General features: G+C 38.1%; 1 protein-coding gene across 2 annotated transcripts in view; it reads right to left on the reverse strand.

The window, feature by feature from the left end:
- gxylt1b (glucoside xylosyltransferase 1b) overlaps positions 1 to 15,353 on the reverse strand; it is a 67,377-nt gene that overhangs the window by 24,908 nt on the left and 27,116 nt on the right. For both annotated transcript variants that reach the window (XM_048549627.2, XM_048549626.2), the window contains 2 exons: positions 5,822 to 6,017; positions 5,236 to 5,367 (listed from right to left, as the gene is read on the reverse strand). In XM_048549627.2, coding sequence (XP_048405584.1) covers positions 5,236 to 5,367; positions 5,822 to 6,017 — 328 coding nt within the window. The remainder of the gene's footprint in view (positions 1 to 5,235; positions 5,368 to 5,821; positions 6,018 to 15,353) is intronic.

A 15,353-nucleotide genomic window follows, 5' to 3' on the forward strand; every position in this document is an offset into this window, starting at 1 on the left:
TACTGCTCAATTAGCTTAGTGCAGATGTGTGCTGAATACAGACTGCTCAAAATACCTCTGTTTGCTAATAGTTCCATTCAGCACAAATCACAGCCCTGATTCAGGGTTTTCTACCCTATAGAAAGCATTTTGAAGTTAAAGTGAATGTATAGCAATAACAGTCCCATGACAGATAAGCAATAATACAGAAAGCCAGTTTCCCTGGCATGTAGCTTGTTTTGGACCTCTTCATTCTGAAAGATTTTCATCCTCTGGCACTCATTGTTTGTCAGTGTGTCCACTAGATGGGGATGTCGGTTTATTAGTTTTGCTAAGAAACAAATCAAGGCTTAGCTCTGGTGCAATGTCACACCCTTTCAATTAATTGGCGTAAATCACCAAATTTTCCCAATTAGCATAATAAAAAATGCATTTTTTTAATGTCCCTCAGTCCTCCATTTGTTCCTTCAGTCCGCATTTGAAGTTGGTGGTTTCAGACAGCCACACAGCTATCTTTTTGTAGATATCTTCTACTGGAGATATTTTGTTTCTTTTAAATGCATAAAAATATTTGGCAGCATGTGCATCAATACCAGCACATTATTTCAGTGTTGTCTAAGCAACACAGTATGAGGCTAAGATTATCTTTTGTGAAAATATCCAACATTACATGTAGTTTTAACAAATTGACCAACATTTGGCACATTTTCACAAATCCTGAAGCTATCAGTTTTGGTTGGCACAATCAGAGGTTCCCTCACAGCAAAACATGCTAATGAGGGTTGACTCTCCATATATGAGTGATGTCACTCAATACAATGCAAGTGGTGTTGACTGGATTGGCCAGTCTTGCAAATACTGTTCAGTTGTCAGCAGATAGAACAGACATCACAGCTTTCAGCAACACTATTTGGAAAGTCTTTTATCACGTAAGTGTCACTGAGCAATGTCAACCAGTTGACTCAACCTATTACAATGGAATATCCTTTATTTCAGTGATTCATCAATTTGGCAATCTGTGCTGTCTTCTACCCAGAAGTTGATTAATGCTAAACTGACTCTTGAACATGACAGGTCAAGTCATTGATCTGTGTTTTACCTTACTAAGCTCACAGTGTTCAGCATTGGCTGATGCACAAGTGCTAGTGACAGAATCCTCTATTGGTCAAATTTGTGTTTGTTTTATTTAATTTCATTCTTGTTGTGAAGTTCTAAATTCTGCACAGCAGTCAAGTCCCAGACAAGTGGGTGAAGAATGCAAGTTAAATATGGGAAACATAATACTGACAAGTTCCATTGTGCAGACTTTTTCTGCCTTTATAATATTTGTTGTTTTTTGGAGTGGGGATGATGAGGAGAAAAGATGGGCAGAGGACGAGGTGGGTGCTGCACATGGTGAGAATCACATGTAGGCAGATGGAAAGCCTCAACAAGACTTCAGTAGTTGTCTTCACAATATAGACATCTACCAGGCTAACAACAATAGTTAAGGTTTCCTGGCTCTCAGAGATGTCTTTCTGTATGAGAGGACAATTTTTTAATTTCTACAAACACAAACTATGACAGATAATATTAGTAATGAGGGAAATAAGAAAACAACTGGCATTATTAAAACATATTTCACAGAATATGGGTTCTACTGTTCAGGCAGGTATAGGAGTTGTGGGTTTGGAAGGTGTTGTTGAAAAGAAATTGGCAAGTTGCTGCAATGCATCTTGTAGCGATGGCATAAACTGTTCCCATTGAGTACCAATGTTGAAACCATCACAGAAGCCAACCTTCCAACCCTGGACTCCATTTACATGGCTCACTGCCAGGGAAGGGCTACCAACATTATCAAAGACACCATTATCAAAGGCACCCCAGTAACGATCTCCCACAAGCTCTCCTGCCAGGCAGAAGATACAGATGCCTGAACACAGGCATCAGCTCGTTCAGAAGCAGCTCTTCCCAGGCCATTATTAGACAGATGAATGGACTCTCTAGCCTTAAATAAAGCGGATCTTGCTAATGTTGATCTAGTCTTGTGCAGGCCTTGTATAATGTAACCTGTGTGCCTCTTAGTCTTTTTGATCTGTACATCCTTGCTTACTATGATTTATTCATATTGCTCATAAACAAAGATTTTCACTGTACTTTGGTACACATGACAATATATCAATCAATTGATCAAAGAGAATGAATGGTGAAGACAATGGATGGGGGTAGCTAATCAGGTGAGCTGTTTTGTCCTGGAATGTGTTCATCTTCGAGTGTTTTTGGAATTGCAACCATCTGGAGAGTCAGAGGTATTTCAATTACACTCCTGATTTTGCCTTGTAGCCAGTGGACAGGCTTTGACAAATCAGGAGGAAATTAATTATTGCAGAATTCTCAGTCTCTGACATACTCTCACAGGCACAGTATTGAGATGGTTAGTCCACTCAGGTTTTGGCCAATGATAGCTTCAGAATGCTCACAGAACTGCATAAAACGTTCACTGTCGAAAATGTGCCACTGCACTTACTAAGAAAGAATACCAAGGATGATTAAAATAATATTTGATTTGAAGAAAGAGAATTTTAATAGGAAGCTTGTGGTGTTTACAGAACTGGTTCAGGGCAGCAGGATCAAAACACTTGAGGCTTAACTGTTGATGGTGGAATGGAGGGAGGTGGTTGCATAGGTGTAACAAATGAGGGTAGGAATTTGCTAGTAATTGAGCCCCAGTACTCCAAGTTGTAACAAAAGTATCAATCTATTATTTAATCATCAAAATAACCTCCAAGAATAAGTTTGTTCATAAAAGAGATAAAAGCCCTAAGGAACCAAACAATTCTTAAAATCTTGAACAAACACATAAAATGCTAACCACATCAATGCAACTCTGCAAGTTTTTTTTAAGAAAGCATAGGAAAAGTGTGATATGAACAAAAAAAGTTTTAAAAAAGGGAGACACCTCACAATCCAGTCACTTAGTGTTGTTGAGACTGCAATGCAGTCGCAGTTGTAGAATTGATGACGTCTTCAAAATCATATTTCAGTTCAGATAAGTTCCATTACAAGTAACAGTTCAGCTCTCAAGACTTTAAGAGGAAGTTAAAGATAAAGATGCAGATTACGAGGATATTCTCAGGTTTCCAGTAGAAACCTTACTGACACAGATCTGCGGAGCAGGGTAATTTTCCTTTTTATAGGCTGAAACAGACAGACCAAAGGGATGACATGACGAGGTGTACCCTGAAAAACAGCAACTTTAGTTCAGAGATTGGTAATTGGATAGCCTCCACAAAAGGTCCTCTCTCTTCCAAACAATATCTGTGAATCACTTGAAAGACAATTCCTAGAAATCATACATCCCCTCAAAATCCTTTCAATCCAGAATATACATAAACAGTTAACTTTCCAGTTTAATATCACCCTTGGGTATAATAGTATATTCCAAACACCATTACCATGATTTAACAGGTAGAGTTGCTTGAGATTAAGGCAGTAATTAAGAAGGTGGTAAGGAATTTGACTTTTTTAAAACTGTTATTGCCACTTGATTGTAATTATTATAATACTGGACTGCAGAATACTTGAGTAAAAACAAGCCAAAAACTATATTTCTCTAATAACCATTGTGTTCTGAAGGGATCATATTTTAATATTTTGAGGATTCAGGTTTGAAGAATTGCAACAAAAGGAATTATTTTAAGTTCTGTGGAAATACCTTGAATATTTTTAAAATGGTTGACTGATGGCCACTTTGTCATTAGAACTATTTTTAATAAAGGATTTCTTGGAAACCAGATGATTTAATCTAATTCCTGAGGATCACTTCTTGGAAAACCCATGAATGACTTAATGACTGGAAGAGGGCTAGTTTTGCTTAGAAACTGTGCAGCTTTCAGTTGGGTAAAAACGTGCTAAGTAATGGCTACCCAGCTCATCTGTCAGTCCTCTTCGAGAGTCACTCGATTTCTCCTAAGCAAGCTGCATCTGCCAAGGCTCAGGCACTTGTCTAGTGCGAAATCTCTATGCGTCATGATGCCATATTGACAGCTCTCTGAACATTTCAGACTTTATCCCTTTTTTCCCCTTCAATAACTAATTATTGACCAAAAGTCCTTTATCCTTATATAAAATTAAGTCTCTGTTGAAAGAAAAATAAGTTTTTTTAAAATTTGCACTACTGCTGTGTGCCTACATTATAAAATGTCAAGTAGCTTTGTATCTGTGTTGATGGAAGATACAAGTTATTCAATGGCATTTATTACCAGGAGGAGGAGCAGGAAGGAGACAGAAATAACAAGGCGGCGGGGGAGGAGAGAGAGACAGGCAGAAACAAAGAGAGAATCAGGCAGAGAGAGAAAAAAATTTGAAGGAGCTTCAAACTTTTCTTTAAATATTGGCACCCTCTTTCAGTGTGGGAATGGAAAGGTATCAGAGATATTCATGCAACCCAAAATAATGTACTCTTTGTAAAAATACACAAGGAGAGATGGTTTGATACGTAATTTGCAGTTAAGCTGTCATTTCAAATTTAGTACTGTGCGCTGATATCAGTACTGATGTTGAATGAAAACAATGAATAATGTCAACAAAACGTAACTTCAGCAATAATAGGATTAGTGTTAAAGCAAGAGGTTTGTCAGCAAGAAGTTGTTTTGGCAAGGAGTGTGAACAGATAACTATTTTTCTGAAGTCAATCATAACCAACATTTAACAGAGTACTTCACCATGTTCGTAAATGAATTGCTGACCAAAGCCACCCTACCTTTAATACTACAATTATTGAATTCAGAATCAGGAACCAGTTGGAATTATATTTATACACAACCTATAGTGAAACAGGTTCCTGTAGTCTTGGTTATTTGAATGGGAAGCCAAACTGCATGTGATACCTAAACAAATAGCCTAGCTTCAAGAGTTTAAAAATAAAGATGTCTTTTTAGCATTTTGAAAAATTGCCTTAACATATGCATAATTATTTCTGACTGGCCAATTTCAGGAAAAAAGTTCCCCATTGACATAGCTTTTTAAACAAATAAACACTGTAGTCTCAAGTTATTTTTAAAAATCAACCTGGTCAAACATATTATGTATGCTGCTCCTTCAGGGCAGGTGCAACTTAAAAGTCAGACCTTCTGATCTAGAAGTAGGGACATTACTGCTGTATCACAAAGCATTTTTGAAGGTTTCTTTCTGATCAATTTGTTTGCAGAGCAGCTGTAACACAGTGAAATGGCATAACTATAACAAATATCAATATAAGAGAAAAATAAATCTTACAGGTAGAAAGAGTCGCTGGGAAGCACAAGGCTTGAACAACTTCTTCCATAACCCTGCAGTTTCATCAGGAAATGTTATTGGGTAGATACTGTGTCTAAACTGCTGATGAAAAGCTTTCTTCCAGATTTCCAGCTGTGGGCCAAAAACAGAGACATTACTGACAGGACATTCCATCAAAATTCAATGGCAGAAAAATACTACTTCAAAATAAAACAAAACAATCATTGGATAATTCAAAGAATTTTCCTCAAACAATTGGTTTTGCAATTGAAATCTCCAAGTTGCATTGAAGTAGGTTTTATTCAATTGCGGGTAAGCAAATAACTAAGTGGTGTTACAATAGGGTCACTGTCATCTTCTAATTAACTAAACAGTAGCAGGTGCCAAACAGGAGACCATCTTCAATAGAAAAGATAGTTAACCAGGCAAAATGGGGACAGAGAGAAAAACGGTGCAGTAATGGTATTAAATACAAACATTTTAAAAACTTTCTTTAAAACAATCTAATTCAATATAGGCAGAGGCGTATTTCTTTGTAAAACTCGTTTAAATAAAATAAGTGTGAACTATCAATACAGGTACATACCATATTATTGAACTTCTTATGAAGCTCATCCTCTGCAAAAATGTGAAAATGAAGTGGTTTCTGACTAAATAAAATGGCAGACTTCAGCATTGTTAAAGTTTCTTCCAATCTCTGTCCACAAGTTACCACGGCGAGATGCATCCTCCGTGAAGGTTCTTTCGATGAGCTTGCAGGGCTCAGAGTTTTTGCTTCATGTCTGCCAAATTAAAATTGTGTTATAGATCACAAACCTCCATGCTGCAAATAAAAAAATCACGACACCTGCATATCTTTTCAAAAGTGACGCTTTGCAGAAAAGTATTACAAGTGTTCAGGATATTTAGAGTGTCATAGAGCACTGAAACAGACCCTTTGGTCCAACTTGTTTCCCAAACTAAGCTAGTCCCACTTGCCTGTGTTTGGTCCATATCCTTCTAAATCTTTCCTATCCATGTACCTAAAACTTTATTAAAAAAAGGTTGTTACTGAACCTGCATCTACCACTTCCTCTAGCATTTTGTTCCACATGCAGCCTCCCTGTGTGAAAAAGTTGCTCCTTGGGTCCCTTTGAAAGTTTTCTCCTCTCACCTTAAAAATATGCTACCCAGTTTTGAACTCCCATATCCTGGGGAAAAGACCTTTGCTATTCACCTTATCTGCACACCTCATGATTTTATAAACCTCTAAAGATCACCCCTCAACCTCATATGCTCCAGTTAAAGAAGTCCCAGCCTATCCATATAACTCAAACACTATTCCCAGTGAAATCCTGGTAAATCTTTTGTGAACCCTCTCCAATTTAATAATATCCTTTCTAACAGCAGGGTAACTCGACCTGTAGACCGTACCCCAAAAAGTGGCCTCAGCAACATCCTGTACAACCTCAGCATTACACCACCAACTCCTTTACTCAATGGTCTGAGCAATGAAAGCAAGTCCAGTTACTAAGTCACCGAAGAAATACAAATGTCACATGTCTCAGTAGTGACATCCTCATGCATGTGAGCAATAAATCAAATGCTGCTCGCACACAATGAATAGTAGTAAATAAATTAGTTTGGCTGTGGCATGCAAATCTTTGGCCTGTTTCATCTGTATTTCCATAAAAGATTAAAATAGAGCTGAGCTGTGAACCTGGGACAATCATAGATGTTTTCCAACAGGTCAATGGGTCAGCAAACTATCCATTAAATCTCGACAATGCTAATTATGAAATGTTACGATTGGACCAGAGGTGGGATTCATCGATTTGTTACAATTCTAAACAAACCTGTTTCCAGGTGATGGGGTGGGGGAGAGGGAGACGAAGTGGTTGCGCTTCTAAATTCAACCACTCCCTTAGTTAGTAGCAACAAGGTTATTTTAAAAAGCATCACTTCCTCATGATACCTTTTCCGAGCACTTGAATTTTAAAAGGAAGCCAAATTAACCAGACTCAAGTTCAAGGAAGAGAGAGTTTATAAGCTATTAAACACAAAAAAGTACTGGGACATCCACAAAGGGAATGTAAATAGGGTTAAAAGAACAGCAATTGAAAAATACAAATCAAATAAAATCAGTCAGTCTGTCTCTGGGCTCCCAAAAGGGAAATTTTGGGAGTTGACCACTAAATTAGACTGAAAGTACCAATGCTGAAGTTGGAAGACAAGCAATTGACTCTGAAGTTTATTGACTGGCTTTTGAATCACTTCCTTTTCAAACATTGGAGTGGAGCCTTTCTTCATCTTCTTAAACAGTGACCTTCACAGCATACTAATCCAGTCTAGCACATCAGCCCCCTACAAATAGACCATAGATTGGAGTTGGTTTGGGAAAAGTAAAAAAAAACTTGCAACTGGGACAATTCACAGGAGATTAAACATAGAAACGAGGAACTGAAGCAGGCCATTGGGCTCTTCGAGTCTGCTCTGCCATTTAATATCATCATGGCTGATCTGCTACCTCAGTGAGATTATGTCATTTTCTCCCTGTACCCCTGGTGCCTTTAAAATCTAAAACTTTAAAAAATTATCTTTCTTCAATACTGACTTAGCCTCCGAGCCTCCTGTTGTAGCAAATTCCACAGATTCACTACAGTTTGAATGAAAACAAGCTTATCTCAGTCCTAAATAGTCTACCCTGTAACTTAAATCTGTGTTTCCTGGTTTTGACTTTCCAAACATGGGGGAAAAAAATCCTCCCAGCATCTGGTTTGTCTAGCCCTGTTGGAATTTTCCATAGTTCAATCAGATCCATTCTCACCTAGAAAACTCAAACTCTAGTGAATATAAGCCTAGGCAAACCAATCTTCTCATAGGACAATCCTGACATCCCGAGTAATAGTCCTGTGAGCCTCCACTGCATTTCCTGTAGGGCAAGTATAAGCTTTCTTGGGAGGGATGCCAAAACTGCGCAAAATACTCTAGATGTGATGTCACCACATCCCTGCACTACTGCAATAAGAAATCCCTACTTCTGAATGCCAGTCCTCTTTCGATGAAACCAATACACTATTTGCCTTTCCAACTGCTTGCTGCATCTGCCTGTTAATTTTCATTGAACTAGAGTGAAAGGACATCTAGACTAATATAATCAATAACATTAAGAACTATGGATGCTGAAGATCTGAAACAAACAAAAACAAATTGCTAGAACAACTCAGCAGGTCACAGCATCTATGAAGAAAACAGTTAAACATTTTGAGTCCAGTGACCCTTCTTCAGAACATCTGGACTCCTTTGTACGTCCACAGTTCCCTAAATAACACAATTTAAATAATACTCTTCCTTTCTGCTTTTCATACCAAAGACATAACTTCACATTTAGTCATGCTGTATGAGAGCCCACTCATTCAACTTGTCTAAATCATCTTGAAGCCTCCTTTATATTCTCCTTACAACCCCGTACAGTTTTATGTATCAGTCAGCAAACTTGGAAATGTTGCATTTGGTTTCCTTATCCAGATCATTTATGTATATCATGACTAGCTGGGTCCCAACAGTATTCCATTAGTCATTGCCAACCACTTGGCAAAAGACATTTATTCCCACTCTGTTTCTTGACTAAAATAATAAGGTGTAGAGCTAGATGAACACAGCAGGCCAAGCAACAGAGGAGCAGGAAGGCTGACGTTTCAGGCCTAGATCCTTCTGTCAACCAATTCTCAACCTATGCCAACATATTATCTTATCCCATGTGCTTTAAATGTGCCTCCTAATCTCTGAAGGGACCTTACCAGAAGCCTTCCAAAAAATCCAAATATATCAGATCCACTAGTCCCCCCCTTACCTACTTCACCAGTTATATCCTCAAAAATCAACTGTGGATTTGTCCAGCATGATTTGTCATTTATAAACCAATGCTGGCTTTGTCCAGTAAATTAATGTGATAATATCTGAAAAACATCTTCTATAAATAGACTCTAGCATTTTCCCCACTTGGGCTAAATGGCCTGTAATTCTCTTTCATCCTTTTAAATAGTGGAGTGGATTTGCCATCCTCTACTCTGTAGAAACTACTCCTGGCTCTATAGAATTTTGGAAGGTTGCCACCAATGCATCCAAGGTTTTCAAAGCCAAGTCCTCCACTCTGGGATATAGATTATCACTCCTTATGATTTGCCAGCCTTTAACCACATTAATTTCCTAGCACTATTTTCTTAGTAAGATGGCCTTCCTTCAATTCATCCCTTTCACTAGACCCTTTGTTCCATAACACTGGACAGATTTCTTGCACCCTCTTTTTTGAAGGCAGAACCAAGGTGTCTGTTCAATGCTTCTGTCATTTCTTTGTTCCCCATTATAATTTTCTCAGCTTTCTGGCTGTAAGGAAATTACATTCATCTTCAAAAAATATGTGAAGAGAAAAAAAACTAAAGTTTTACAGACAGTTTTTGTGTTACCTAGAATTTTGCACTTATACTTTATTTTCCGCCTCTTGTTAAAAATGCAATATGCTTTTCTGAATTCTAAAATGCTGCCATTCCTCAAGCTTTTTCCTAGGGCAGGGAAATCCAGACTAGAGGGCATAGGTTTAAGGCGCGAGGTAAAACATTTAGAAAGGACACAAGGGGTACCTTATTCATGGAGAGGGTGGTGCACGTATGGAACGATCTGTCAGAGGAAATGAAGGAGGCAAGTACAATTATAGCATTTAAGAGGTAATTGAACAAGAAGTGAATAGGACGGGTTTAGAGGCATATAGGCCAAATGCTGGCAAATGGAACAAGGTCTGATTGGGACGTCTTGTTGGCATGAACAAGTTGGACTAAAGGGTCTATTTCTGTGTTGTATGACTAAATCTGGTAAACACATTTCTGATTTTGGGCAACTGAAATTGATGATATCAAAAAGTATGTTAATGTTAACTGGTGGAAATATACATAAAATAGGTAACAGACATATAGTCTGAATCACTGACACCACAGTTTATGGACTCTACTAAAGTAGATCAGCCATATGGAATCACAACAAAAACAGTTTTAATCATTGCCTGGATCTCCTGATTAGGATTGGAAACTTTATTTCTGAGCCTGAACAGGCAAAACATATACACATATTTACCTTCTTCAGATGTTTCAAAGTGAACTTCTATTGGAGAATGTTTTAGATCTGATTCAGTGCAGCAAATGCCAAAGAAAGCAAACAGAGAATCCATGTTCCTTTCTGTGACACTAGCAGTTATATCCCCAGTGTCCTTCTCACAGATATCAATTTAGTGATATCTTGGAACCAACAATCCAGAGACCGAGACAGTTGGGAATGACTAAATTTTTGTCAATTGGATTATACGAGGATTATACGAATATGAATCAATTGTATTTAGGATCTAAAATCCTGCAGATGCTGGAAACCTGAAACAAACACAGAATGCGAGAAAAACTCATCAGATCAGCAGCATCTGTGGAGAGATAAACAGAGTTAATATTGAAACTGGTATGGCTTTTTTGTCAGAACTCTGAACAGAACTCTGAACAGACATGCTCAGTCTCTCCAGGATTTTGTACCTGTTTTGTATTTACGATTTGGTTACTTTACAAACACAAAGTGAAAGCAAGAAATACTCTCCAATTGTTGTGCATTCGCACGTTTCAATGCAAGTTATTCACTATTTTTGACAAAACTGAAATTCTTCGGCACTAACAATGTTTATAACTGAGGTCTTACACACATTTGAGAGAAATGACATCCTTTTAAAAAGGTATCATTTGAAACACGTTAATACTACAACAAATGGCACTACATGCCTAAAATAGAAAAAGATGAACTCAACTCATGGTAAACAACTAGCTGACATTAAAGACAGTAAGCTATGATTTAAATCCTGCACAGTTAAATTTTTGATTAAAAGAAGCTAGATGCTTCAACAGCCATAAATTAGCAAAGGCAAAAATGTAGAATACAGTGTTTCAAGGATTTTGAACTCGGAACCAACATCTGCTCGAAAGCTCCGAGACTAAAGAGGTAATCCTCAAATCTCTTTACCTTTATCATAAATGATTAAGAGTTAGGTGCCACTTCTCTAGGCTGGAAGCGAACTTCTTTTTTGTAAGTAAAGGGGAAATAACTTCAGGTGTATTAACTTGAATTAACAGACAGATAAATTGATCAAAGACTTAATGCGAGATGCACTGGAAGACCATTCAGAGAGAGAAGACTAGATCATGAACACCCAGCATGGTTTCTGGAAAAGGTAGTCCATTACAAAACAAAGACTGTCAGTTCACTTTTGTGCTTTTTTTAAAAAAAAAATTGTGAATGAGAAAGAACAGTTTTGAAACCCAAGAATTTATAAGAATGGCTGCTTCTTTTGAAAATAAGGAATCTGACACACAAACAAAAAAAAACTGTGGGTCCCATAATTGGTTTTAAATCCACAAACCAATGACAAGGTCTTCTGTCTACCAGAGTGATTGGCTGTTAATTAACCAAAAAACTTGGGCTGTTAGCAAGGCAGAGAGCAGTTCATCAGACCAGCAGAAATGCAGCAGCCAAAAACCTTCTCACACTCAGTCCTCCGTAGTAAATCACTTTAAACCGGAAGAAAATATTTCCTACAGTAGACAATGTAAGTGGTAACTTTGAATTGGATAAATATCGGAGACCTTTCATAAGGAGACACAGCTACTCAGTGGCTCTGCTGTTGTGGATTGAACTTTGGCTACAGAGAGACAATTGACAGCAAAAGGATTTTATTTAGTTATCTTTGGTGTCCTGAAGGAATAATTCAAGCTTACAAATTACAAATGGAAGTACATCCTCTTGAGCCAGTCCACCATTTGATAAAATCATGGTTGACTGGAGTGTGACTTCAAAATAACCTTTGACTGTCTTGTCAATCATAAACCTAATTAAGCCTCAAAAATATTCAACGATCCCTGTCTCCACTCTTTGAAAGAAAAGTTCAGTCGAGTGACCAAAAGGAAGAAAAATTCTCATTTTAGTCTTTATGGAGGTGAAGCCCCTCATCTTTAAACTTTGTTTCACAGACTTTCCTCACATCATCCTTACACCATCTACTCTATTAAGTGCCCTCAAGATTGGACATACTTCATGAAGATCACCTCACATTATTCTAAACAGCAATGAATACAGGCCTAATCTAGCCAACGTTTCCTTGTAAGATTATTCCCTCCACCCCGGACAATCAAGAGGACCTTCTCTGGACTTTTTCTGATGCCATTAAATCGGTTCCTGAAGCACAGCCAAAATGGTACACAATACTCCAGCTGTGGTGTCACCAAAACTCTCTACAACTAAAGCAAATCTTTCCTTTTGCATTCCTTCCTGCTTCCAATAAATGCTGTTTCCTTTCTCAATCACTTACTGCGTTTGTGATTCATGGTCCAAAACCTAATCCATACAACCTAGCAATCTTTCTTTGTTTAAATAAGATAGTGCTTTCCTGTTCTTCTAAAATGGATGTGTTCACATTTTCCCATGTCAGACTATTTTATTTCGCATCAAGAAACTGCATTAAGAACAAATCTAACAACCATATATAGCCAATTTCTTCATCCAGCTTAATTGTATAGTTGTTTTTTTAAAAGAATTGCCAAGAGTCTAGCACAAATCCTTGGGGCACTTCATTACTCAAAACTTGGCGTTAGTCAATCAATCCTCTATCAATAATAATTTATCACCCCACTGAAATCATAAGCTTGTTTTGTGCAATAATCACTGATAGCTAAAAAAGCATTTAATACAGTGCACAAGGTGCACTGCAACCAATCTGCTTCTCTGTGATATTGCACCTCAATATTTATCTCCAAGCCTACGTTCTGAACCTAGTGACTGGTGATTAACCCCATGGTGCTGTTGCTGCTTCAGGATGTACTGTGAGAATGAGTGACAAGGCTTTTGTTATTTTTATTAAAGTAACTGTAGGCAGTGATGGGGAATGATTCAGGTTTCCAACATGATATGCAATCGAACAATCAAGAAAGACATTGTACAGAATTGGGAAATGAACAGAAAGAGGGGAGTATAAAATACAACAACTGAAAAGGAGCTTGATTAGAACACACCTGTAGTACGGTGTGCGCTTTTGTTCTCCTTATCTCAGTAAAGATGTCATTGCCAGAGAGGGGGTGTCAACAAACATTCGCCAGACTTGTTTTTAGATGACAAGACTGACCTATGAATAGGGGCTTGGAAAACTGGGCCTATAACATCCAGAATTTTAAAGAATGACATGGGATTTCACTGATATCTAAAGCATACTTGAAGGAATAGGCAGGTAGATGCAGGTCAGAGGTTTCCTCTGCTTGGGGATTGTAGAACCAAGGGGCGGCATTTAGGGCCTGAGGGAAAATTCTATTTTACTCAGAGGGCAACGAATCTTTGGAACTGCCGACCCAAGAGCGCTATGGAAGGTCAGTCTCCACGTAGATTTAAAGTCGAGGTCAACAAATATTTGATTATCATTGTCATAAAGGGTTATGGGAATAGTGTGAGTCGAAGGCATTAAATGTTTTCAATCAGCAATGACTGCATTAAATGGCAGAGCATGCTCGATGGCTGAAAAGCCTACTCTGGTTGCTATGAATGGCATAAGGGTTCAAGTACCATAAAACTTGAATTCACTTAAAAAAATATGGAATTAAAAGCCTAATGGCAACCATGTAATCATTGTTGACTGTGACAAACCAGGTATGTTTTTACTAAAGTCATTTAGGAAAAAGAATCTGGCATTCTTGCCACACAACAATTCATATTTGAACGTATGCCCAATGAGTAAGCATGACTGACTTTCTTTTAATTCCCTGCTTTAGACAGAAATGGTCAAATCAGTATTTTTTTTAAAACAATAAAATTTAACCAAGCGCATAAATCTCAAACAGATGGATAATTGTTGGCCACGATACTGAAAGAAGTTCCTTACTGCTGCTGAAAAGCTCTGTTGCAGAATCTGAAGAACCAGCCAAGGCCTTTACTTCAGTTCAAAGGAGAAACCTACCCCTCAAACGATATGCGTCTCCGAACAACTTTTCGTCAAAAAAAATACTGTATTCACTTCTCAAACGTGACTATCACATCACTTTCTCTATCGATAACACTATTTCTGCTCTTGCACTTCTCAGTGAAAAGCATCTAGAAATTACTAAAATTGGATTAATCTGTTTGTAGTGATTGTAACAAGGTCAGCCACATGGACCTCAAAGTACGAGTCACCTGATTGAACCAGATTCTTAGCCCCATAGCCCCAATCAGGGAGCCATAGCTGGCAGATAAAAACAGGAGCGTCAGACATCCTGTTTACTCCGAGTGCTGGCACTTAGGAGCTGCAGTGTCAAGGACTCTCGACATGCAAGTACGTGGTGACTTGGTGATGGGATACTGGTCCCTGGGGAGTTATTTGAGTGGCGATGAGTGAAAAGCACACTCCTGATGAAATTTGCTTGTAACAGCCATCTTTAAGTTAGGATAAGCATTTCTGGCATCATGCCATTATGTTATAAGCTTGACTCCTTCAATCCTGCTAAGACCGGGCCCAGTATGTAGAAAGAATGTGTAATTTTTTTTGCTTACAGGCAATGACATCAGGGCAGATGAAAAACAACAAGGCACCACATACAAAAACCTTTGAAGAGTTGACGGATTTAGTTAAGGAATATTACGACACCAAGTGTCCTCTAATCCTGAAATATTATTTGTTTTTACTCAGAATTCAAGAACCAGGGAAATCTGTGTCAGGATTTTTGACCAGGTTAAGATGACTGGCAATGGAATGTGACTTTGGTTTAACCCTTAATGAGATGCTAACAGCCTTTTCGGTATGTGGGATTAATTATGTAACTATGCAAAAGCTTCCACTAACTGAAGCCCAACTGGCCTCAAATAGGCACTACAACTAGTTTTGTCACTGGAAAATATGGCAAGTGAAGCATACAAGTTGCAGCGTATTCTGATGGAAGTAGACACCTTTGCCAGCCCGACTGAGCTTGGGCAATACTACTCGAGTGAAGGCAATTGCAAAGCCTCCATCAGGGCAAATCCCAAACAGAGGGTCTCTAGGTCAGCCCACAGCAAACTCCAAAACAAAGCTAATACTCATCAAAAATGGTTAAAATTTT

This window comes from Stegostoma tigrinum, chromosome 18 (assembly GCF_030684315.1).
Source record: "Stegostoma tigrinum isolate sSteTig4 chromosome 18, sSteTig4.hap1, whole genome shotgun sequence".
Lineage (NCBI taxonomy): Eukaryota > Metazoa > Chordata > Chondrichthyes > Orectolobiformes > Stegostomatidae > Stegostoma > Stegostoma tigrinum.